At 47.7% G+C, this 26174-nt stretch overlaps 1 protein-coding gene across 4 annotated transcripts in view; it reads right to left on the bottom strand.

Annotated features, from left to right (window-relative positions):
* Positions 1-26174, bottom strand: part of si:dkey-26i13.8 (kinesin-like protein KIF19) — a 243236-nt gene that overhangs the window by 95087 nt on the left and 121975 nt on the right. For all 4 annotated transcript variants that reach the window (XM_038820811.1, XM_038820813.1, XM_038820812.1 and 1 more), the window contains 2 exons: positions 20820-20994; positions 5943-6144 (listed from right to left, as the gene is read on the bottom strand). In XM_038820811.1, the coding sequence (XP_038676739.1) occupies positions 5943-6144; positions 20820-20994 (377 nt within the window). The remainder of the gene's footprint in view (positions 1-5942; positions 6145-20819; positions 20995-26174) is intronic.

The following is a 26174-nucleotide window of genomic DNA, read 5'->3' as shown; positions in this document are numbered from 1 at the left end:
ACCCTCCATGCCTCCGAAATTCGGCACTCCTCCGTCGAAAAGGAGGCTCGGGCCATCGTAGAAGCTGTGCGACATTGGAGGCATTACCTGGCTGGCAGGAGATTCACTCTCATCACTGACCAACGGTCGGTTGCCTTCATGTTTAACAACACACGGCAGGGAAGATCAAAAACGATAAGATCTTGAGGTGGAGGATCAAGCTCGCCACCTACAATTACGAGATTTTGAATCGCTCCGGTAAGCTCAACGAACCCCCCGATGCCCTATCCCGAGGTACATGTGCCAGCGCACAAGTAGACCGACTCCGCACCCTGCACGACGATCTCTGTCACCCAGGGGTAACCCGCTTTTATCACTTCATAAAGGCCCGCAATTTGCCCCACTCCATCGAGGAAGTCAGGGCTATCACCAGAGACTGCCAGGTCTGTGCGGAGTGCAAACCGCACTTCTACCGGCCAGACTGTGCGCACCTGGTGAAGGCCTCCCACCCCTTTGAGTGCCTCAGCGTGGACTTCAAAGGGCCCCTCCCCTCCACCGACCGCAACACGTACTTCCTCAATGTGGTTGACGAGTACTCGAGATTCCCCTTCGCCATCCCATGCTCCGACATGACGTCTGCCACCGTTATCAAAGCCCTCAACACAACACCATCTTCGCTCTGTTCGGCTTCCCCGCCTACGCCCATAGCGACCGGGGATCCTCATTCATGAGCGATGAGCTGCGCCAGTACTTGCTCAACAGGGGCATTGCCTCTAGCAGGACGACGAGGTACAACCCCCGGGGAAATGGGCAGGTGGAGCTGGAGAATGGGATGGTCTGGAAGGCCGTTCAGCTGGCCCTACTGTCCAGAAATCTCCCGGCCTCCCGCTGGCAGGAGGTCCTCCCCGACGCTCTTCACTCCATTCGGTCGCTCCTGTGTACTGCGACTAACGAAACCCCCCCATGAACATCTCTTTGCCTTCCCTAGGAAGTCCACCCCCGGGGTTTTGCTCCCAACATGACTGGCAGCTCTAGGACCCGGTCTCCTCCGTAAGCAAACGCGGCTACACAAGGCGGACCCGTTGGTTGAGAGGGTACAGCTACTCCACGCGAACCCGCAGTACGCCTACGTAGCGTACCCCAACGGCCGCCAAGACACATTCTCCCTCAGGGACCTGGCGCCAGCTGGGTCCCCACACCCCTCCCCTCTGCCCCAGCACCACCCTCCCTTCCCCCGGCGCATCCCGCCACAGCCCCTGCTCCAGGACGATCCATCCTCCCCTTGGTCCCACCTGGGGATGAAGAGGATGGCGACACGCTCCCGGAGTGACCGCGATCGAGCCGACGCCTGACTCGCCACCAACACTGCGGCGCTCTCAACGATGGATCAAGGAGCCCGATCGTCTAAATTTGTAACCTCCTCTGAAATTTTAATGACAACCTGTATATAAATAGTTGTCCACCACCCCCGCTGGACTCATTTTTAACAGGGGGTGAATGTGGTAGTCCCCACTGTTGTATTGTATTGTATATACTGCACTGCATACGGGTATAACGGTAAGGCCCGTGTACTACAGGTATGGGGGTAGATCCCTGCCTGCTGGCTCTGCCCGGTAGGCGGAGTATAAATGTGTGTGCTCTCCGGACTGAGCTATTTTTGGCAGCACCTGGAGGAGACCACACATCTCTGTGTAATAAAGCCTCGATTACTCTCTACTCTTGTCTCGTCGTAATTGATAGTGCATCAGAAACATAAAAAATAAGAACAGGAGGAGGCCATTTGATCCTTTGAACCTGCACCATTCATTTTGATCATGGCTGATCATCCAGCTCAGTAAACTGTTCCTGCTTCCCCATATCCTTTGATCCATTTCTTCCCAAGTGTTATATGTAACTCCTTCTTGAAAACATATGATGCTTTAGCCCCAAATGCTTTCTGTGGTAGAGAATTCTACAGGCTCACCACTCTCTGGGTGATGAAACTTCTACTTATCTCTGTCCTAAGTGGCCTACCCCATGTCCTCAGACTGTGACCCCTGATTCTTGGCTCCCCCACCATTGGGAACATCCTTCATGCATCTTCCCTGTCAAGTACTGTTAGAATTTTAAAGGTTTCTGTGACAGCCCGCTCATTTTTCTCAACTCCAGTGAATATTATCTGAAACGACTCAATCGCTCCTCATAGATCAGTCCCACCATCCCAGGAATCAGTCTGGTAAACCTTTGCTGCACTCCCTCAATAGCAAGAGAATCCTTCCTCAGATAAGTACACCAAAACTGCACACAATACTCCAGGTGTGGCCTCACCAAGGCCCTGTATAATTGCAGCAAGACAATCCATCATAATTGCAAAACTCTTTATTATGGGCAGTTTTACAGCAGGCAGGAGCGGGAAATGTGGCAAGACATTCAACTTCAGTGGGACAGCAAAATCCTGCCTTGGGAGGGGCTGTAAAATTTCACCCTGTATCTTCCTTGAACCTTGCAGGCATGAAAGAATAATATAAAAACAGAAAAAAAAATTTTTTCATAGAATTTACAGTGCAGAAGGAGGCCAATCAGCCCATCGAGTCTGCACCGGCTCTTGGAAAGAGCACCCTACCCAAGGTCAACACCGCACCCAACACTAAGGGCAATTTTGGACACTAAGGGCAATTTATCATGGCCAATCCACCTAACCTGCACATCTTTGGACTGTGGGAGGAAACCGGAGCACCCGGAGGAAACCCACGCACACACGGGGAGGATGTGCAGACTCCGCACAGACAGTGACCCAAGCCGGAATCGAACCTGTGAAGCCATTGTGCTATCCACAATGCTACCGTGCTGCATAAATGCTGCATAAACTCAGCAGGTCTGGCGGCATATGTGGAGAGAGAAACAGAGCTAATGTTTTGAGTCCAATGTGACTCTTCTTCAAAACAATCCCAGCTTCTCAAAAATCTCCAGAGAACTGAAGTGCCTCATCATTAACATAATGTTGGAAAATTCCCTCCGAGCCCTGTCTGAGGCCTTGGCATCCTTTCTCAACCATAGTGCCCATGAATTGTACATAAGCTGAGGCCTAACCACATGGTTTTAAAGATTTAGCATGACCTCTTTGCTTTGTATTCAATGCTCCTGTTTACAAAGCCAAGTATTTTCTAGACTGTCTCAACTGTCATATCACCTTGTCACCTTCAAATATTTGTCAATATGCGTTCCGGATCCTTCTGCTTTTACATACCCTTGAACTTAGCATCATTTTGGTGATACTGCCTCCCCATGCTATTTCTCCCATCATTTCACACTTATCCACATTTAATTGTGCCTGCCATTTCACCAATCTGTGTACATCCTCCCGAAGCCTACCATACTGTTCACTATTTATTATCTTGCAAACTTTCCTATCATCTGCAAACTTCAAAATTGTACTCTCTATACCCAAGCCCAGATCATTTGGGCTGAACACGAAACAACTCTCTCCAATTAGAAAATGTTCTCTGAACATCATTTTTCACCGTCTACCCTTTCAACAACTGCACATGCCCCAGATATTGCCTTCCCTTTAATGACCATATCATAGAATCTTTACATTGCAGAAGGAGGCCATTTGGCCCATCGAGTCTGCACCCATCTCTGAAAGAGCACCTTACCTCAGCCCACGCCCCCGCCCTATCCCTGTAACTCCATCTAACGTTTTGGACACTAAGGGGCAATTTATCATGGCCAATCCACCTAACTTGCACAACTTTGGACTGTGGGAGATAACCGGAGCATCTGGAGGAAACCCACGCAGACACAGGGAGAACGTGTAAACTCCACACAGATAGTCACCCAAGGCTGGAATCGAACCCGGGTCCATGGCACATTAAGGCAGCAGTGCTAACCATGTGCCACTGTGCACCTGCGTCTCTCTTTTATCCATCTGTTACTTGTTAGTGTTAAGTTCCAGGGTTTAGAGAACCCCAAAGTTTATCATGGAGTTCATCTGACCCTTAACTTTGAATTTATTGTGGTTACGGGGAGCACATGGGCCTGCCTTTCAGGTGTCATTCAACAGAGTGTTACAGCACTTTTAAATTAAAACAATGTTTATTCTTGAAACCAGTTAACACTTTATAAACCCACAGTAAACATCTTAACAACTATCAACACCAATAAATTCCCAAAGAATACAGTACTCCACAGATAACCCTTGATAAATTCCCAAACGACATCCAGAAGACAAAGACCCTTATAACACAGAGATCAGGTTTAAATTCTCTAATGAGAGCAATTATCCCTTTGAAATCATCCAAATGAATACTCTTTAGCTTGTAGAGCGATCCATGCACATCTACTGGCTTTCACTGCAGCTCTTCTCTCTGAAAATGAAACTTAAATACTCACTCTGTAGCAGCCTGCTCAAAAACGAAAGTAAGGGGCAGCACGGTGGCACAGTGGTTAGCATTGCTGCCTACAGCGCTGAGGACCCGGGTTCGAATCCCGGCCCTGGGTCACTGTCCGTGTGGAGTTTGCACATTCTCCCAGTGTCTGCGTGGGTTTCACCCCCACAACCCAAAGATGTGCAGGGTAGGTAGATTGGCCACTCTAAATTGCCCCTCAATTGGAAAAAGTAATTGGGTACTCTAAATTTATTTTTTAAAAAACGAAAGTAAAGTGGACAGACAGCCCAGCTCCACCCACACTGTGACATCACTGATAAAGACCCATTCTTAAAGATCCGTTTCTTAAAGGTACTCTCACATGACATTAGCCACGAGGGGTGCATCCAGGTAAAACCTGGGTTTGGATCAGAAATGGGCAGAGAGATAGAAAACTGAAGCTACTTCCACAAGTAATTTTGGATTAGGAAAAGGACCAAGTAACGTGCTCCAGGGCTGGGTCATTGCAAGGATCATTGCATCTTCTGCTTAACATGAAAAGTGTCCAGTTCAGAGATTTGTACAGCAGAACAGCCACTGTACTTCGGAAGTGTTTCATTGACTGTAAAGGGCTTTGGAGCATCCTGAGGTCAGGAAAGGCACCGAATCAGTGCAAATATTTATTTTCTCTCAATGCCAATTGGTCAAATTGTTAGATGATTTCAAAGCAGGTCAGGGCAGTGGCATTGAAGGAGGAAGCTCAGGAGTGGCTGAATGAAGGCAGCACGGTGGCGCAGTGGTGTGACATGACTGCTGGCAGGATTAGGCTAATTTCCATTCACTGTCCCATACCAGTATCCATTCAAGATCTAAACTAAATAAATATTTTAGCATCTTGCTGACTACTTTTCAAGGTTCAAAAAGCTTAAAGACTAGCGCAGTGTTTCAAATCCCAAACCCTCAAAACAATTGTTGACATATCTATGGCATTAAGTGAACCATTTTCTACATACAATTTCGCAGAACGTGGGTGTAGTAATCCACGGGAGGCAGGAGTTCCGTCACTACACCAATATTTATTTACAATAACGATATCACAGGAGCAGCTACAAACAGTGCTGCTAGCAGTCCAGTCAACTAAAGACTGGCTCACAAAGCCTACACAGGTGATTATATGGACCCCCTCAATGAGCTATAATTGAGGGAGCTCATACTCCAATTGGCCAACCAATAAAGCCAATTGGAGTTCATTACAGTGGGCATTACTATCTAAGCCAGCATTTGTTGCCCACCCCTAATTGTCCTTCATAAGTTGGTGGTGAGCTGCCTTCTTGAACCGCTGCAGTCCACACTTCTTGCGTGACTGGAATAAATAATATGCCTCCTCTGTTAACGATATAAGTAACAGGGGGACCAAATAAACACAGAGGCCGGAGTTTTCCATCCCCGGCCAGACATTGAAATCTCCGTTCACAACGGCGTGGTTGGAAGACCCCGCCTGTGTGTGGAGCTGAAAAATTCCAGGCTGGAATATCTTAGAACACGTGTAAAGTTAAAGCTCGCTTTTCTCATGATTTCAACTTGACCACCTTTGCATGAAGGCTCTCAGTACTTTACCTTGAGAGCTGCAGTTTTCCTCTGCTCGGTTAGAAGCATGCCAAGTTCCTCCCGTGCCACAGAAACCTCCAGTGGTTCCGACATATCCAACTCGTCCGTCATTCCAGATTCCCTCTCTTCGTCATCTTGCTCTTTATCAGTTTTCTCACTCCATTTCTCTTCCCACCATTTCCGGTCACGTTTTGCTTTCTCTCTTTCCCAACTGAAGAGAAAACACAACATTTTCAGCAAAAAGAAAATGATCGGCTTCAAATATCAACAGAAGAAAGGTACATCTGAATGTATGGACATACAAAATTAGGAGGTCACACGGCCCCTCACACCTGCTTCGCCTTCAATATGATCCTGGCTGATTGGACTATAACCTCTCGCCTACCTAGATAACTTGTCACCTCTTTGTTTATCGAGAATCTATTTGGCTCTGCCTTAAAAACAATCAGAGGCTGGGATTCTCCGAAATCCCGGCCAAGTGTTGACGCCGGCGTAAAAACCAGCGCGAGCGACGCCGGCATCAATGGGCCTCCAGGTCGAGGCATTCACCCCTTCCTCGGGGGCTAGAATGGCGCTAGAGTCCTGTGCGCGCCACGGCCGGCGCGGGTCCGCGCATGTGCACCACGGCCGTCTCCACGCCAGCCCGGCCCGGGCAATATGGCAGAGCCCTGCAGGGGTCCGGCACAGAGGAACATTGCCCCCCCCCCGGAATGAGCCCGCCCGCCAATCGGTTGCCCCTGATCACGGGCCTGGCACCGTGGAAGCGCCCCCCCCCCCCCCCCCCCCCCGAATCGGCACCCCCCCCCCCACCAGGACGGCCCCCGCAGCCAGAACCTCGAGGTCCCGCCGGGTAGGACCATACGCAAACGACGGCAGCCGGACTCGGCTGGCACTCGGCCCGTCGATCGCGGGGGGGGCACTTTCAATGCCCCCCAACCGGCGCTGCAGCGACCACGCCGGCGCAATTGACCTGAATTCTCCAGTTGCCAGAGAATCGGCGGCCTGCTGTCGGAGCGTGGCGTGGCGGGATTCACGCCCCCCCCCCCCCCCCCCCCCCCCCCCCCGCCGATTCTCCGACCCGGCATGGGATCGGAGAATCCCGGCCAGAGACTCTGCTACCATTGCCTTTTGAGAAAGAGAGCTCAAAAGACTCATTATCCCCATATAAAGAATCCCTACCATGCAGAAGGAGGCCATTCAGGCCATTGAGTCTGCACAGACTCTCTGAAAGAGCACTCCACCTGGACACCGCCCCTGCCCCCACAACCCCAACTAACCTGTACATCTTTGGACACTAAGGGGCAATTTAGCATTGCCAATTCGCCAAGTTCGATATTCTCCCACAAGAGGAAATATCCCCTTCGGATCCACAGGTACCTCAGAAACAGATCACATTGAAGAGGCAATACGCCACTCACTAAACAGTGCAGCCTGGATGAAAAACAACACCAGCCGAGTACATTTAAAATGAATTCTGGTCCTCTCTGGTGAAAAATGCGACAGAACTCAGCTACTGTCATTTAACTCAAGGTTGTCGCACTTGATGAATATTCAACAGTTTTTGAAACTGTATTCGATCAATCGCTGTCAGCGACCCTTGCCCCATGGGTCTTGTGTCAATGTACATTATGGGAGAGTGGGATGAGTTTTGTGGTGCCTTTGGCCATCTTATTTCTGTTGCTATTTTTGCTGCAATATAATGTAAAATATATACAACTGTTTTGGGAATAAGGTGAGAAAACAGCTCTTTTCTGAGTTCGCCAAAGTCTTTGGGTAGAGAGTCAAAGTTACAGTTTATATTTGCATTAAAACAGTCTTCACAGAAGGTAGGGCAGAATAATTTATCGAGTAATATGATTCTGTCAATGTTGTACATAATGTCTATAATATATTTGTGGTCTCCTGCTATTACCTCCACTGTCGTGCAGTGATTTCATATTCTAGAGGATCTAAAAGATTGCAGTGAGGAATATATTACATATCAGCCAATCTGATGACAATTCAGGCAGCAGGAGTAATTAATAAAGCTGTAACAGGCCTTACGGTCAGATCCAGATTTATGTACTCGGTAAGACCTGAGTGACTCCAAGCCTGTGGCATTTCTCCGAATATCCATCGCACCGTGTTTATATATTAATTATGAAGTGATTCCACAATCTGCTGCTGGTGCTCTGAATTCCCCCGATACATCGCTGGACAGATTTTGAGCACCAGCAACTCCACTGAGTACACAATAAGCAGTGCCTATGCAAGATCACAGAGGAGTAGGCCATTCAGCCTTTTTTTTTTTTTTAATAATTTTTATTGAAATTTTTCGATACAAACATTTACCCCTATTACATTTTAAATTATAACACCACAAGTCCCCCCTGGAAAAACCTCCCCACGCCCTCCCCCGCGCGCACCCCCCCACCCTCCCTCCCCCCCCCCCCCCCCCCCCCCCGCGCTATCAGTCTAGCAACCAAACCGTTTTTCCCTTTCTGCCGATGGCCTCGGGCAGTCATTGCCCGCGGCCCCCCGCTGACGTGCTCCCTTCGTTGCTATCCCCCCCCCCTCCCTTCCCCCCCCCCCCCTTTTCTCCCCGGGTTGCTGCTGTTCCGGCCTCCGGTTCCTATCTCTGATCCAGAAAGTCAAGGAAGGGCTGCCACCGCCGGAAGAACCCCTGTACCGACCCTCTCAGGGCGAATTTGATTCTTTCCAATTGGATGAAGCTTGCCATGTCGTTTAACCAGGTGTTAACGCTTGGTGGCCTTGTGTCCCTCCACTGAATCAAGATCCTTCTCCGAGCTACCAAGGACGCAAAGGCCAATATTCCGGCCTCCCTTGCCTCCTGTACTCCTGGCTCCACCCCAACCCCAAAAATCGCTAGCCCCCACCCTGGTTTGACCCTGGTTCCCACCACTCTCGATACCGTCCCCGCCACCCCCTCCCAGAACTCTTCCAGTGCCGGAGGCCATTCAGCCTTTTGAGCCTGAAATGCCATTCAATTCGATGAGGGCTGCTCCATATCTTTCCCTCCATTTAGCTGCTTGGGTTCCATATCTTCCAATAAATACCCTTGCCCAACAAAAATCTGCCAATCTCAGTTTTCAAACTTTTCAATTGATCTAGCCTCAACAGATTTTCTGGGGAGCTTTTGTGTGAAGAATGCTTCCTGACAACACCTCTGAATATCCTAGCTCTGATCACGTTCCAGTCTTGTTCAAAAGTCAGTTGTGCTTCTGAAGGAACCGTAGACAAAGCGCAACCTCTCCAGATGAAGGTCTGACCATGCCCACAATGGAAAAACACCTTTAAGAAATGGGTGTTTATCAAATAGTTGCATAGATGTCAGTGTGTGGGTGGAGCTGAGCTGTCTGTCTTTCACTTTTGTTTTTGAGTTGGCAGCTGCAGTGTGTTTAGTTTTGTTTTCAGAGGTGGAAAGCTGCACTAAGAGCAAACAGCTGTATAATGATCACTCTCTTTACAAGCTAAGGAATGTCTCCAGATCATTGACGATTCAAAGTAATACCTGTTTCCTGTTTCTGTAGAGCAGGCATTGTCAAACCCGGGGGCGCGACCCACGGGTGGGTCGCTGGCGGGTGTCGGGAGGGTCGCGGAGCCGTCCGTCACGGCGCTCCTGATCGTGCAAACCTGCGTGCAACAGCCGGCTGTTAATAACGCCGGTTGCAAGCAGCCTTACAAATGGCCGCGAACATGTAAAAGAAATTCGACTGCACTGCACATGCGTGTTGAAGTTCCCCTCCAAGTCACGCATGCGCAGTGCGGCCGCATTTTTTAAAAAACGGTCGCAGCATTTTGTTTTACAAGTTCGGGGGGGTTTATTTGATAAAATCTTACAGGAAAAAAATGCAGAACTTTGGACAGATGGAGACTCTATACTTTCCGACACCAGAAGGCATCACCTTCATCTAACAGGTTCCATTGGAGGAGCGGGTACGAGGGCCAAAGGGACCCAAAACCATTTCCTCCATTTTTGTCAGCAGCAAACAAGGTGAGAGAAAATGGTGGGTCGCGCAGGTCGGCCAGTGTGGGTCGCGAAGGTCGGCCGGCGTGGGTCGCGAAGGTCGGCCGGGTTGAGTCCCGAAGGTTGGCCGGTTGGTAAAAATGGGTCCTCGAAAAAAAAGTTTGAAAAACACTGTTGTAAAGCATTTAAACCTGCTGTCTTTATTTTAAAAAGGATTTAACTGATGGATGTTGTTTGGGAAGTTATTAAGGGTTAGCCATAGAATATTGTATTTTGGAAAGTATCAGTGTTTGTAGTTGATAAGATATTTACAGTGTGTTTATAAAATGTTAACCAGATTCATAGAATAAACATTGTTTTGTTTTAAACATACTTTAGCACTCAGTTGCACCACACCTGCAAAGTGGGCCCTTGTGCTCCCCAAAATCAAAATCTATTAAAAGTTGTGGATCAGGTGAACTCCATGATATACTTTGGTGTTCTCTAAACCCTGGCCCATAATACTCTGTCAACTGAAACGTAACCCTTTACAGTGAATCATCTGATACCAGAAACACGGAAATGTTCATTCAGAGGAGGTTCCCACAGAGTCACTGCCATTTGCGAAAATTGCCAAAATTACTAAGTGACGCGCATGTGCAAGGTTCATACGCAGGTGAATGTTTCAAAAGCATATTGATGACATCATTAAAGAAAAATCCAATTAAGGGGCAATTTAGTGTGGCCAATCCACCTACCCTGTACATCTTTGGGTTGTGGGAGTGAGACCCACGCAAACTTGGGGAGAATGTGCAAACTCCACATGGAAAGTGACCTTGGGCCGGGATCGAATCTGGGTCCTCGGTAGAGTGAAGCGATGATTTCAGCACAACTAGATACAGTAGTCCCCCGTTATACCGCGCTCCGCAATACCGCGGTTCGCGATATACCGCGGGGGGGCTTATGGACCCCAACTGTCAGTTGTGTCAATTTCAGCGGCCGGCTCACTTTGATCCGGAGAGGGAAGCTGCTCTCTCACTGAAGCAATCAGCGGCCGCTGAAATTGACACTGCCCACTGCTCTCTCCCTCCAATCCAACTTTTAAGTTTTAATGTTTCTGATTGGAGGGAGAGAGCAGCGGGCAGTGTCAATTTCAGCGGCCGGCTGATTGCTTCAGAGAGCAGCTTCCCTCTCCGCATCAAAGTGAGCCGGCCGCTGAAATTGACACTACCGGCTGCTCTCTCCCTCCAATCAGAAACATTAAAACTTAAAAGTTGGATTGGAGGGAGAGAGCAGCGGGCAGTGTCAATTTCAGCGGCCGGCTGATTGTTTCAGTGAGAGCAGCTTCCCTCTCCGGATCAAAGTGAGCCGGCCGCTGAAATTGACACTGTTTTAATTGGATCCAAGATGGGGGTTTTAAATTTATTTAAAAATCTATGCTAGCGCTTCCCATTGTGAGTCTACGGGGGTCTGACCTCTCCCCCCGCCCCCCGTAGACTCACAATGGGAAGCGCTAGCATAGATTTTTAAATAAATTTAAAACCCCCATCATGGATATCCGCGGCTCGGATACAACGCGGGTGGCTGTCTTGGACCCCAACACCCGCGTTATAAAGGGGGACTACTGTACTAGATATGCTCAAATCATACACATGTGCAGTTGACCATAGCATTAATGGACAGGTTTAGCTGAAAGGAACAAGGTTATATTAATTTTTATTGTGTGGTCATTTAACCTCCACATCCCCAAAAATTGGTGCTTTCGATTGATAGGAAGTTAAAAGGTTAAAGATTTCAATCCCAACTTTTGTGAGGGCCACGAAGAATCCAGCACGAGTTGAAGGATAGAAAGAAATAACATTTATTTACAATAACATACATATATATACAACAGTAGCAGCAGCAGCAACTCCCTTGCTGCTCTCTCTCCTCTAGCCGGTTCCAAACTGGCCAGCTTTATTTATGCGGGGAATCTGCCAATGATTTCTCCTCCCCCCTCATTGGGGAAGCTCATACTCCCAAAGGATTGTGGGATTGTCGTTAGTCCCCAGCCAATGGTAAGCAGGCAGGCTATAACACCAACCCAACCTGTGATTTCTCTCGGAGCACCCAACACCCATCAGTGAAATTCACACCCTCTCACACACTTCCCCACTCACAATCCCTCTCTCATCCTCTACACAGGGCTATCCACCTGACACCTAGCCTGCCAGCCTCTCAAACTGACTTGTGAGACTGGGAAACAGTGCTCAAAAATGGTGATCAGGTCCTGCCATTAAGATTCGGTAAGACCTGAGGGAAATCCATAGAATTATTCGAATGGTACAGCATAGGAGGAGGCCATTCAGCCCATCAAGTTTGCACCTGCTTTATCAAGGAGCTATCCAGTTATTCCCAATCCCCCCATCCCCCCAAATTCCGATAACCTTTTCTCCTCAAATATGTATCCAATTCCCCCCTTTTTTTAAATTTAGAGTACCCAATTATTTGTTTTCCGATTAAGGGGCAATTTAGCGTGGCCAGTCCACCGAACCCGCACATCTTTGGGTTGTGGGGGTGCAAACATGGGGAGAATGTGCAAACTCCACACGGACAGTGACCCAGGGTCGGCATTCAAACCCGGGTCCTCAGTGCCGCAGTCCTATTGCTAACCACTGCGCCACATGCCGCCACCCATTTCCCCTTTTAAAGACAATTGAATCCCAGACCAGACCCGAAGAGTTGCTAGGATACCGGACAGCAACTTCAATATTTTATTTAATTGGTAAGACTGTGAGGAATGGAAACTTTTCTCCAGTAGTAACTCCACAAACAAATAGGAATATGGTAAATTAAAACAAACTATATTATCAACACAGTATTAACTAACTTTAACATAATACAAGAAACAGCTTACAATTACCAGTTAAACAATGCTTAACAATAAAACAAAACACTTTAACTGCTATATTTTCATCTCCAATCAACCAACCAACCGTGGGGCAGCACGGTAGCATAGTGGTTAGCACTATGGCTTCACAGCACCAGGGTCCCAGGTTCGATTCCCGCTTGAGTCACTGTCTGCGCGGAGTCTGCAGGGGTTTCCTCCGGGTGCTCCAGTTTCCTCCCACAGTCCAAAGATGTGCAGGTTAGGTGGATTGGCCATGATAAATTATCCTTAGGTTAGCAGGAGTTATGGGGATAGGGTGGAGGTGTGGGCTTGGGTAGGGTGCTCTTTCCAGGAGCCGGTGCAGAATCTTTTGGATTCCTTTTGTGTTAGCCACTGATCTATTCTCTTACTTCTCTTTATTTCCTTTTCTATGTGTCCAATATACTTTTTCAATTCAGCCTGGTTTTCCTGTGTGATCAAACTGGCAATTATCGTACACCTCCTGTGTATCGCTTCATCCCGCTCTACAACCTGTGTCATCCTGGGAATTCTGGCTTTGGTTGCCCTTCCTTTCCCATTTCTTGGAAACTACCTCGACTTTACCCAAACCATCTCCTCACAGGATTGTTATGGTGCAGGAGGAGGCCATTTGGCCCATCTGGTCTGCACTGCCTCTCCGAATGAGCAACTCATCTAGTTCTATTCTCTCGCCATGAGCCTGCACATTCTTCCTTTTCAGATAACAGTCTAAATCCCCTTTGGAATACTTCAATTGATCCTGCCTACACCAATATCTCAAGCAGTGTATTCCAAACCTGAATCACTTGCTGTATGAAAAGGTTTCTCCTCATATCACTTGCTTCCTTTAATAATCATTTTAAATCAAGGCTCTCTCATTCTCAATCCTTTCACGAGTGGGAACAGTTTCTCCCTGTATGCACTGTTCAGACCCCTCACGATGTTGAACACCTCTATCAAATCTCCTCTCAGCCTTCTTTTCTCCACGAAAAACATGCCTAACCTCTCCAATCCAGAACATTCCCGTGAATCTTTCCTCTCTCCAGTGCCTTCACATCCTTCCTAAAGTGCCCAGAATTGGACGTAATACTCCAGCTGAGGTTGACTTCCACAAATTCAACATAACCTTCTTGCTCTTGTATCTTTCTCTTGTATCCTGTGCCACTATTGATGAAGACCATGTTTCTCAACTGTGCTCCGTTTGCTGGCAATGGGATTCTATCTTCCCGCCATTTGTCAATGGGATTTCCTATTGTAAATCCCCCCTCCCCCCCCACGCCGCCAGGAAACCCGCTGGTGGGGCTACGCTGCCAGTGGGAAAATTTTATTGCAATGACGGGATCATTGAGGCCCAGGATACTCTATACTTTATTAACTCTCTCAATCTGTCCTGCCACCTTCAATTTGCACATATACACCCAGGTCCCTTGGCTCCTCTACCCCTTGAGAATCATACCCCTTTTTTTATATAGGCCAAGTCACTGAGTATCTTTAAGACTGAGAAGGTAGGTTTTTGATTAATAAGGTGATCAGGGGTTACGGGGAGAAGGCAAGAAATTGGGAATGAGAAACATATCAGCCATGATCAAATGGCGGAGCAGACCCGATGGGCCAAATGGCCTAATGCTGCTCCTATATCTTATGGTCTCATGCAAAGGACACCAATTGTTCCATTACTTGTGTTCCCTGACTGCTGAACATTCCCCCACCTCCCCCAGAAATGTTGTCTGACTTGCTCAGTGCTTCCATCATTTCCTAGATTTTATTTATTTTATTGCTTCTGTTTTAAGTTCTATCAAGTAATTGTTTCCAGTTCCAGTACTTTGGATAATGCCATTGGGTTTGTTGAGAAGTCAGAGAGAAGCTAACGGGGCTCTGACTACAATTTTTTATTTTTCCTTAGACATGCACATTGTGACTTCACAAATACTGAAGCAGTCTGTGATCTTTTGCAGCAAGACCTGGTCAACATTTAACCTTGCGCTGAAGTGGCAACTAATCCATAAACCACTCAAGTGTTGGGCAATGACCACCTTGAACAACCGAGAATCTAACCATCTCCCTTTGCCATTCAATTGCATTACCATCGCTAAATTGCCCCACCATCAATATTGTGGGGGTTACTGATTACCAAAAGCTGAACTCGAATAGCCATATAAATACTGTGGCTACAAGAGCAGTTCAGAGGTTAGGAATTCTGCAGAGTGTAACCCACCTCCTGACTCCCCAAAGCCTGCTCGCCATCTAACGAGGTATAAGACAGGAGTGTGATGGAATACTCTCCACTTGCCTTGATGAGTGCAGCTCCAACAACACTCAAGAAACTCAAAATCATCTAGGACAAAGTAGTCCGCATGTTTGGCACCCCTTCCACCATCTTCAACATTCATTCCCTCCTCCACCGATGCACAATGGCAGCCGAGTGTACCATCTACAAGTTGCACTCCAGCAACACATCAAGCCTTCTTCGACAGCATGGTCCAAACCCGTGGCCTCGGCCATTTTGAAGGACAAGGGAAGCAGATACGTGGGAACACCATCACCTGCAAGTTCCCCTCCAAGTCACTCACCATCCTGATTTGGAAATAGATTGCCGTTCCTTCAATGTCGCTGGGTCAAAATCCTGGAACTCTCTCCCTCACAGCACGGTGGGTGGACCTACACCACTTGGACTTCAGCGGTTCAAGGAGGCAGCTCTCCACCACCTTCTCACGGGCAATGAGGGATGGACCACAAATGATAAACTAGCCAGCAATGCCTACATCCCACAAAAGAATAAATTAAAGCCAAGGGGCGTCAAAGTAACATTCCTTTTCATGAAGGAAAAGAAAGTTAAATTGGATAACTGTGAATTAACATCAGTTATGATCAAACTTAATATTAGTGAGAATTTAGAGATGCATAGTTTAAGGATTTATCTAAGGATAGCCAACATGGATTTATTATAAAGAAGTTGGTTTTGACAAATGCAATTGAGTTTTTAGAAAAAAATGACTGATGAGAAAAATAAAGAGAAGACAGTACTGTATATATATCTGGTGATCTTCACAGGGCGGGCAGGAAGACCCACAATGATATGAATGAACAGGGACACCAAGGATTTAAATATAATGTAAGAGAAATTGTGCCAATTGTGAAAGAGCACAGTTCACTCACAGGGCATGTTCCAATGCTCCTTAGATATTGATCCTCTGAACACATGTCAATGTTGCCAGCCACGTGTGAAAGGTCCGTTGGTGAAGATGAGCTGAAGCTTGAACTGGCATTGACTGTCAAGATAGTTAGATTCTGTCTTGTTAGTGATGGTCATTGCCAGGTGCTTGGGTTGTTGGGGTCAGTATGGAGAGGCTGAGCTGGGATGGGGTGAGGGATTGAGGATCGGGTTCTGGGTTAGGGTTTGAGAAGGGGAGTGGATCAGGGATTGGGTTCAGTGCGGGGAATCGGGGCCATTGAGGGGGGGGGGGGGGTGGGAGCAGGAACATGGATTGCAAGGCGTACACCGAAAGATTAACGCCAGATCCAGGTGTAGGTAGAAGACCTCTCTTTCTTGCTTCCTGCCCAATATGGCAGGCGGTGCCACAGGGAAGGGATAATGGTACCGTCGAAGAATTGGAAGAAAACAGAGGTTAAGGACTACGGAGAGAGCAAACTTAGCAAAGAACCAGCACATCTATTGTGAACCTCAAAGCTTACTAAACTGTGAGCTTCTATGATTCTATCAGTGAAGGATTAGTCATCCCCTACCACCCCTGTTTGCAAGCTAAACAAAGTGCTCCTGATATCAGCAGCCCCCACTCTCCAATCTTGAACTCATTTTCACAGATACTTTGTACAACAACCAGAACATTCTAAAACAAGAATTTATGGTTTGTTTCACTGTAATTCATTTTTCCAAGGTCAATTTCAAACAATGTATGTTATCTTACACATATGTATCAGCTCAGCTTGTTACAAAATACAATGGTCGACAATGAAAATACTGAAATCTGCGTATAATACCAATCAAAGCACAGTGTTCTTTGTTAAGTACCGTTGCTGGTTGATTTGAATCTCAGTGTTGAATCAAATCATGGGCAACCTGCTGTATGTTACTTATCTTTTGGAAAAAATGGTTTTCTACTTGGACCTCTGTGGTGATATAACCACTGTAGTGATGTGTACTTGCAGTAGGGGGATGTATGGCTGTACCTGTAATACAGGTTCCTCCGGTAAGCCCCTGCCGGCTAGCTCCGCCCACAGGGAGCTTGTGTATAAATATGCGTGTGAGTCACTCTGACCTTAGTCTACAATTGTAGATGGAGGAGTAGCATCGCACAGCAATAAAGCCTCGATTGTACATGTCTCTCGTTTTTGAGTATAATTGTTAGCGCTACAACCTCAATAACTCACCAACATCCTGTATTTAAACAGTGTCGTGAAGGTTCACTACAACCTCCCCAACTACTGTAGGCATATTGAACTTTTAAAGAAAGACCTGCGTTTTTTTAAGGAAATAAATAAGGACGTTGACCAAAATATGGCTGAGATTGCTGTCCCGAAGCACATTGATGTTATCTGCGAGGGTATCCCAACTTAAAACACCGGTTTGTGGGGGTGTATAATTATGTTTTATTTTGATATGAAGGGACAAGTATAACCCGAGTGAGAATAAACAGCCCAGATGTCGTGTAACAATTATTAAAGACTATTTATTAAGGACTTCCGGCGGCGGCTATGGAGTGGTCGCACACAAGGCAGCTCCGGCTTGAAGGCGTTGGTTTGGGCACTTTATACCCGTTAGTGGGGTAGCTCCGACTGGAAAGTGGTGCAGAAGGTGTAGAGGGAGAGGTTCTTCCCAGGATTGGTATGCCTACTGGCTAACAGACCTGGCAAAAAACAGTTAAAGACCTGGCTGAGGAATTGGAGAGGGCCTATGGCGCAGGAACAATTGGGAAAATGTCAGAGGGGCAATGGTCAGCGCCAGTGGGAAAGTCCCAGGTGGAACAGTTGATGGCCTTCATCAAAGATTAATTTTGACAGCAAACGAAAGAGATGCATAGGGACTGGTCGAAGGTCATCAGGGAGAGTAGCACCTCTGGGAGGGTCAATGGACCCAGTGGAGAAGTGCCTTGAGGCACAAGGGGCGAAGATACAAGGCGGAGATGGTGGTGTCTGACTAGAGCGACCGGATCGTGACCTTGGAGGCGGAGGTGGAGTCCCGGGAGACTCATGTAGTAAGTCACTGAGGGTGAAGATGGAGGAGGAGGAAAACAGGTCCAAGCGGCAGAACCTACAGATTGTGGGGCTGTCAGGGGCATGGAAGGAACGAGCGCTACAAAATATGTGTCAAGGATGTTATCTGGGCTGGTGGAGCAGGGAGTGTTGGACAAGGCCCCAGAGGTGGACATGGCCCCAAAGTTGGACAGGGCCTCAGAGGTGAACAGGGCCCCAGAGGTGGACAGGGCCCCAGAGGTGGACAGGGCCCCAGAGGTGAACAGGGCCCCAGAGGTGAACAGGGCCCCAGAGGTCTTTAAGGTAGAGGCCGAGAGCAGGGGAGCCGGATCCCGCCCATCGGCTGAGGAGGCAGGCTGCATCCAGGGAAATTCTAACGGTGAGAACGGAGAGGGGAGAGGTAGTATCAGAGCCGGGTGAAATAAATGAGGTGTTCCGGGTTACTATGAGAAGTTATATAGAGCAGAGCCAGGTGGAGAGGAAGGGGACATGGGACGGTTTCTGGGCAGATTGGAGTTTCCAAGTTTGGAGGAAGAGAGGAGGCAGGCATTGGAGGAGCCGCTGGGTCTAAGGGAGGTAGGTATTAGGGGAATGAGGTTGGGGAAGGCTTTGAGGCCAAATGGCTTTCCAGCGGAGTTCTATAAGGCGTTTGCAACGGAGGTTGCGCTGCACTTGCTGTGGATGTTTAGTGAGGCACTGGAGAATGGGGAGCTGCCAGAGACAGTGACGCGGGCATCAATTACGCAAATCCCGAAGGGAAGGATCTGCTGGAGTGTGGGTCATATAGACCCATTTTGTTGTTGAATACTGATGTGAAGGTGCTGACTAAGTTGGTGGCGGGAAGGACGGAGGGATGTGTGCCAGGGGTGGTGGCGGACGACCAAACAGGTTTTGTAAAGGGCAGGCAGCTCTCCAGTAATATCAGGAGGCTCTTGAATGTAGTAATGACGGCATCGGTGGGGCGGGTGCCAGCCTTCATGGATGCAGAGAAGGCTTTTGATCGGGTGGAGTGGAGGTACCTATTTGAGATCTTGGGTAGGTTTGGGGTTGGACCGAAGGTTGTGGCGTGGGTGCGAATCACAGAGTTTTGGGCTGCACAGAGGTACAAGAAAGGGGTGTCCACTGTCGCCGTTGTTGTTTGAAAATGAAAAATGAAAATCGCTTATTGTCACGAGTAGGCTTCAATGAAGTTACTGTGAAAAGCCCCTAGTCGCCACATTCCGGCGCCTGTCCGGGGAGGCTGGTACAGCTATTTCGGCTAAAAAAAAAAATAATCAGCCAAGCAACAGCAAGAGTAGCTGAAGAAAGGTAGCAACTCTGCTCTTGAAAAGGACTGTGCATCATGATCAGCATGCACTGTAAAATGAGGAGTTTCGCCGCTGCTGTGGCTTTAACTACCTTCCTGCCAAATAGTTTTCCCATACAGCTCAATGAATGGTTTGACTGCAGTGGATATAATGTACTTTTAATTTACTTTCTGCATTGACAGCCAGAAAGAATTTCCCTTGGGTTTCAAACACAACCAAGCTTTTGGCTGATACTTAAGTTACAGTTATAAATCGTTCACAAAGCCCTAATGTCACTCAGTCGCAAAAAAATAAACTTAAAAGGAAATACACATCATTGTAGACCTGGTGCGAAGCTGGGCGGCATAACTGGAATATTAAAGGCCTTAATAATGATACCCAGGAGAGCAAGACACCAAGAAGCTGCAACAATGGACAATATAAAGGATGCCAACTCCATGCTAGTGGTTTCATCCAGCACCGAACATCGCGTGTGCCCCAAAAGGTGGTATTAGCAGCCTTGGAATCAATACAAGGACCTTTCTTGTCACTGTTCCTCCTTCATCAAAAGATTAAAAAGGCAATGAAGGAAATGAAGGAAACCAGTAAACCCTGTTCAAATCGGACTTATATACCTTCCAAAGATGTGCAGGTTAGGTGGATTGGCCATGCTAAATTGCCCTTAGTGTCCAAAATTGCCCTTAGTGTTGGGTGGGGTTACTGAGTTATGGGGATAAGGTGGAGGTGTTGACCTTGGGTAGGGTGCTCTTTCCAAGAGCCGGTGCAGACTCGATGGGCCGAATGGCCTCCTTCTGCACTGTAAATTCTATGTAATGGAACTCCAGTATTACTGGCACCGGTATTACTGTTTTATATTGGGATGTGAAAATTCAAGGGGCTCTCTCCAAGGTTATGGGGTAACCAGCATGATATATTTCTGATGCAATATGCACATATAAAATGTGCTGAATCATATGAGACAAGCAAGTATATTGTTCACTAATGTCCTGCAAAGTTCAGTGCATTTGCTTTTAATCAACCTTTACAGTCTGTGGTGATATGCATCACTGTAAATACACAAAGGGTTAATGTAAGTACACTACGACTAAGTAAACACTAGAGGGAGCACCAGAGACATCATGGCATGCAGACATACAGATAATGAACACACAGAATAGGGCACGACCAATGGGCAGTCAAGACACCCAGAGGTGACACTATCACAAGGGGGCATTACACAACCCATATAAAAGGACAGGGCACACATGCTCTTGCTCTTTCCACAGGCGACACTCAGAGAGAAGGACAGGGGCAGATCAGAAGCATCACACCCACCGCATGGCTTAGAGCAGACTGGTTATTTAGATTGAGTTACTATAGCAAGATTAGCAGGAGAGTCGAACTCAAGTAGCAGAATTTTTAACTGTTCAATAAACCTATCTCCATGTCTGAACCTTCCTTTATCAGAGCATACATCAAGGAAGCAGCTTATGCTACATGAAGAAGCATAACACAACACAGTCCTTGTGGTATTATTAAGATGCTTTGGAACTCACTCAGCTATGGTTAATAAATGTCTGGAGGTGTCAATGTGAAGTTCCATGTTGGTGTTTTCAAGCTCCACGAGGCTGCGATGGATCTCCATTTGTTGCCGAAAAGCAATCATCAGTTGGTCTTTCAGCCGGTCCATCTCCCCTCGGTTGTACTGCACCGAATGCTGTTGGACCTCAGCTGAAAGTACATTACAAAATGATGACTTGTGAATTGAGTTACCATTTACGAGAAACCTAACTGGACCAGCCACATAAATACTGTGGCTGTAAGTACTGGTCAGAGGCTGGGAATGCTGTGGTGATTAAACCACCTTCTGACTTCTTAAAGCCTGTCCACCGTCTATAGGACACAAGTTAGAACTGATTTGGAATATTCTCCACTTGCCTGGATGATGATAGCTCCAACAACAACTCAAGAAGGCTTGGAATAAAGAAATCTGCTTGATTGGCACCTTAAATATTCACCCCCTCTATCTCTGACACGCCGACAGTATTTACACCATCTACAAAATGCACTGCAGAAACTCACCAGGGTTCCTTTAACGTGCACCTCCCAACCCTCATAGAGCCAGAGAAGAATTATAGCACAGAAGGAGGCAATTCGACCCATCTTGATCATGCCATCCCGAGGACACCCAGGTGCCCTTTCTAATCCCACCTTCCTGCACCCGGTCCATAGCCCTGTAGCTTACAGCAGTTAAGGTGCCGATCCAGATACTTTTAAAAAGAGTTTAGAGTTTCTGACTTCACCACCAACTCGGGCAGTGAATTCCAGACTCCCACTACGCTCTGTGTAAAAAGGTTCTCCCTCATATTCCCACTGCACCTTCTGTCACTTATCTTGAACACCCCGAGAAGGACAAGGGCAGGATGTGCATCAGAACACCACCACCTTCAAGTGGACTTTTTATTTCTGAAATCACTCCAGGGTGACAATTACACAGAATTGCTCTGATCTTACAGCAGAAAATGAGGTTATTTGGTCAGCATTTAGTCTCCTCATGACCTTCCTCCCAACCTATTTCAAGTGACCTTATCAGGATATCACAAAACATTACAAAATATTCACAACAGGGAAACAGGTTGGTCTGCCCAGTAAGTCTTTGTCGGCATTTATTCGCCACATGATTGAGTTTAAGATCGCAAGGTTTTGCTGCAGCTTTATAAAATCCTGGTCAGACCACACTTGGGGTATTGTGACCAGTTCTGGTTGCCTCATTATAGGAAGGATGTGAATGCTTTGGAGAGGAGATTTACCAGGATGCTGCCTGGACTGGAGGGCATGTCTTATGAAGAAAGGTTGAGGGAGCTAGGGCTTTTCTCGCTAGAGCGAAGGAAGGGAGATGACTTGATAGAGGTGTACAAGGTGATGAGAGGCATGGATAGAGTGGATAGCCAGAGACTTTTCCCCAAGGCGGAAATGGCTGTTACAAGGGGGACATAATTTTAAGGTGCTTGTGTGGTGGTATGAATGTGAGCACTGCCATTGGTGCAGAGCATTGGTTTCCCATTGGCTCTGGCTGGTCATGTGCCTCTCGTCCGATTGGCTGGGACTAGTCATGTGACTGCTCACCAATTGGTCGAGAGGCAAGTAGACCCCGCCTCCGAGGCGGGGTATAAGTACCCAGAGTTCCCGGCGGTCAGCCTTTCTCTGTAGTCGACCACCGGGCTAACAACTAGCTGATTAAAGCCACAGTTTGGATCTTCATCGTGTCTCGAGTCCAATTGATGGTACATCAGCTTGGAGGAATGTATAGATTCTTTACACAGAGTGGTGGGTGCGTGGAATGCACTGCCAGCGGAGGTGGTGGAGTCAGAGTCATTAGGGACATTTAAGCGACTCTTAGACAAGCGCATGGACAGCAGTAAATTGAAGGGGTGTTGGTTAGATTGATCTTAGATTAGGATAAATGATCGGCACAACATCGTGGGTCAAAGGGCCTGTACTGTGCTGTACTGTTTATGTCCTATGAACTTCCTCCCACTCCTCTTGATTGGCACCCCATCCGCCAACCTAAACATTCACTCCCTTTACCACCCACGCACAATGTGTACCACCTACAGGATGCACTGCAGCAACTCACCAAGGCCCTTTGACAGCACCTTCCATACGCCTGACCTCTGACACCTCATGGACAAGGCCAGGAGTCGCATGGGAACACCACCATTTTAAAGTTCCCCTCCCAGCTACACACCATCCTGACTTGGAAATATATCGCTGTTCCTTCACTGTCGCTGGGTCAAAATCCTGGAACTCTCTCCCTAAGAGCACTGTGGGTGTACCTACACCACATAGTCTGCAGTGGTTCAAGAAAGCGGCTCACCACCACCTTCTCAAGGGCAATTAGGAATGGGCAATAATCGTTGGCATAGCCAGTGGTGCCAATGCCCCGTGAACGAAAGGGATTTTTAAAAATCAGCTCCCACTTTTTCCAATGAGTTCCTGTTCTGATCTCTACTGAGGTTTCAGCATCAGATAATGAAGCAATTTTCCACATTGCTTGTTGGGCATTTGACACACATTCTCAAGCCAGATATTTAATGGGGCCGGATGCAGAATAACACTCTATTCATTCTATCCCAACAGCATGTCACAATATGTCTATTTTCCACATGGGGCACTAGCAATTCAATGTTAACTTGTGCCCAATAAGTATCAGACTTTACAGGAAATTAATTCTGAATACATGAATTCATGAGTTCTGCCAGTCCAGCTGAGATTTTCCTGTCTCATTGGACTTAAACCCGAGACTCAGGGGTAACAATTAACTGCAAGACACAGGGAAGGAAATGGATTAAAGTGTTGGTCGTAAAATCTTTATTCCTTATGCTTATATGATTTGTCATAACAAAAATCTACTTGTACAACTTCATTAGTGCAATATGCATATAATTTTTAAAAAAAATATCATGCTGCTATTGATGCTTGCCAAACGATTTAGATTGGAAAATCATTGCAGCCTGAATCTAATTTAATTTTAGTCCAATGCTTCTCTGAGCAGCTAACATCTTTGGAACAGGGGAAGGAACATGAGAACATAGGAGCAGGAGTAGGCCATTCAGCCCTTCTGAGCCTGCTCTGTTATTCAATGTGATCATGTCTGATTATACATTTCAATGTCTTTTACCCACACCATCCCCATATCACTTTATGTCATTGGTATTTCAAAATCTGTCAATTTCTACTTTGAGCTTACCCTTTTTTTTAAAATAATTTTTATTGGAATTTTTTACAGAAAATATAACAAAAAGTATAGCAAAAAGCAATAATATGCAACTAACAGCCCCATAACACCCACAATTCCCCCCATACCGTAACATCACATGTATCACATTCCCCCACCCCCCCCCCCCCAAACAAGAGAACTTAACCATAAATTAAAATTAGATAAATCAAATTTAAATAAAATAAGCTAACATAATCAACGTCCCCCCCCCCCCGGATTGCTGCTGCTACTGTCCCAGTACCCTATCGTTGAGCCAGAAAGTTGAGGAAAGGTTGCCACCGCCTAAAGAACCCTTGCACCGATCCTCTCAGGGCAAATTTGACCTTCTCTAGCTTAATGAAGCCCGCCATGTCATTGACCCAGGTCTCCACGCTTGGGGGCCTCGCGTCCTTCCACTGTAGCAAAATCCTTCGCCGGGCTACTAGGGACGCAAAGGCCAGCACACCGGCCTCTTTCGCCTCCTGCACTCCCGGCTCTACCCCAACCCCAAAGATCGCGAGTCCCCATCCTGGCTTGACCCTGGATCCCACCACCCTTGACACCGTCCTCGCCACCCCCTTCCAGAACTCCTCCAATGCCGGGCATGCCCAGAACATATGGGCATGGTTCGCTGGACTCCCCGAGCACCTGGCACACCTATCTTCACCCCCAAAGAACCTACTCATCCTCGTCCCAGTCATGTGGGCCCTATGCAGCACCTTGAATTGGATTACTTTGAGCATACTCAATGACTGAGCTTCCAAAGCCCTCTGGGATAGAGAATTCCAAAGATTCACACTGCTCTGCGTAAAGAAATTCTCCAGCTCTCGGTTCTAGAGTCCCCATCCAGGGCATAACGTACCTACCCTGCCTGTTCCCTTAAGTATTTTGTAGGTTCCCATGAAATTGTCTCTCATTCTTCAAAACTCCAGAGAATACAGTCCCACCATCCCAGGAACAAGTCTGGTGAACCTTTGTTTCCATAGAATAAAGCATAGAATCTCTACAGTGCAGAAGGAGGCCATTCGGCCCATCAAGTCTGCATCCACCCTCCAAAAGCACACCCTACCTAGATCCACTCCTCCTGCCCCATCCCCATAACCCCACCCTGTTTCCGCAACTAAGGGGTAATTTAGCATGACAAATCCCCCCAACCCGCGCATCTTTGGACTGTGGGAGGCAACCAGAGCAACTGGAGAAAACCCACGCAGACACAGGGAGAAGGTGCAAATTCCATACAGGTAGACACCCAAGGCTGAAATCGAACCTGAGATCCTGGTGCTATGAGGTAGCAATGCTAACCACTGTACCACTGTGCTGCCCCAATTCATTCCCTCAATGGGAATTATATCCTTCCTCAGGTAAGAGGACCAAATCTGCAAATAGTACTCCAGGTACAGTCTAACCAAGGTTCAATGCATTAGAAAGACTTCACTACGCCTGGACTCAAATCCAGTCGTGATAAAGGCTAACATTCCATTAGCTTTCCTAATAACTTACTGCACCTGTACGTTAGCCTTCAGTGACTTATTGATAAGAACATTCAGGTCCCTTTGTATATCTTCACTTTCTAATCTCTTACCATTTAAGAAATACCCTGCATATCTATTCCTCCTTCAAAGGGAATAACATTTTTCCACATTATATTCCATTTGCCATGTTCTTACCCACTCACTGGGTGGGATTCTCTGACCCTCGCCGGGTCAGAGAATCGCCGGGGGTCGGCGTGAATCCCACCCACGCCGTCCTCCGAATTCTCCGGCCCTCCAAAAGTCGGCGCGGCGTGAATCGCGCCGCCCGCCTCGGAGAATGGCGGGGACCGGCGCGGCTCAATGGGCCCCGGGGCTGCCCGAATTCTCCGGCCCGCGATGGGCCAAAGTCCCGCTGGTTTTTTGCCGGTCCCGCCGGCGTGGATCAGACTAGGTCCCTTACCAGCAGGACCTGGCGGCGTGGGCAGGCTCCAGGGTCCGGGGGGGGGGGGGGGGGGCGCGGAGCGATCTGGCCCCGGGGCGTGCCCCCACGGTGGCCTGGCCTGTGATCGGGGCCCACCGATCCGCAGGCGGGCCTGTGCCGTGGGGGCACTCTTTTCCTACGCGTCGGCCGTGTCAGCCTCCGCGATGACCGACGCGTAGATGAACCCCCCGCGCATGCG

Source organism: Scyliorhinus canicula, chromosome 15 (genome assembly GCF_902713615.1).
Source record: "Scyliorhinus canicula chromosome 15, sScyCan1.1, whole genome shotgun sequence".
Classification (NCBI taxonomy): domain Eukaryota; kingdom Metazoa; phylum Chordata; class Chondrichthyes; order Carcharhiniformes; family Scyliorhinidae; genus Scyliorhinus; species Scyliorhinus canicula.
Note: the sequence above shows the minus strand (reverse complement) of the source record. Positions and strands in the feature narration are given on the sequence as shown.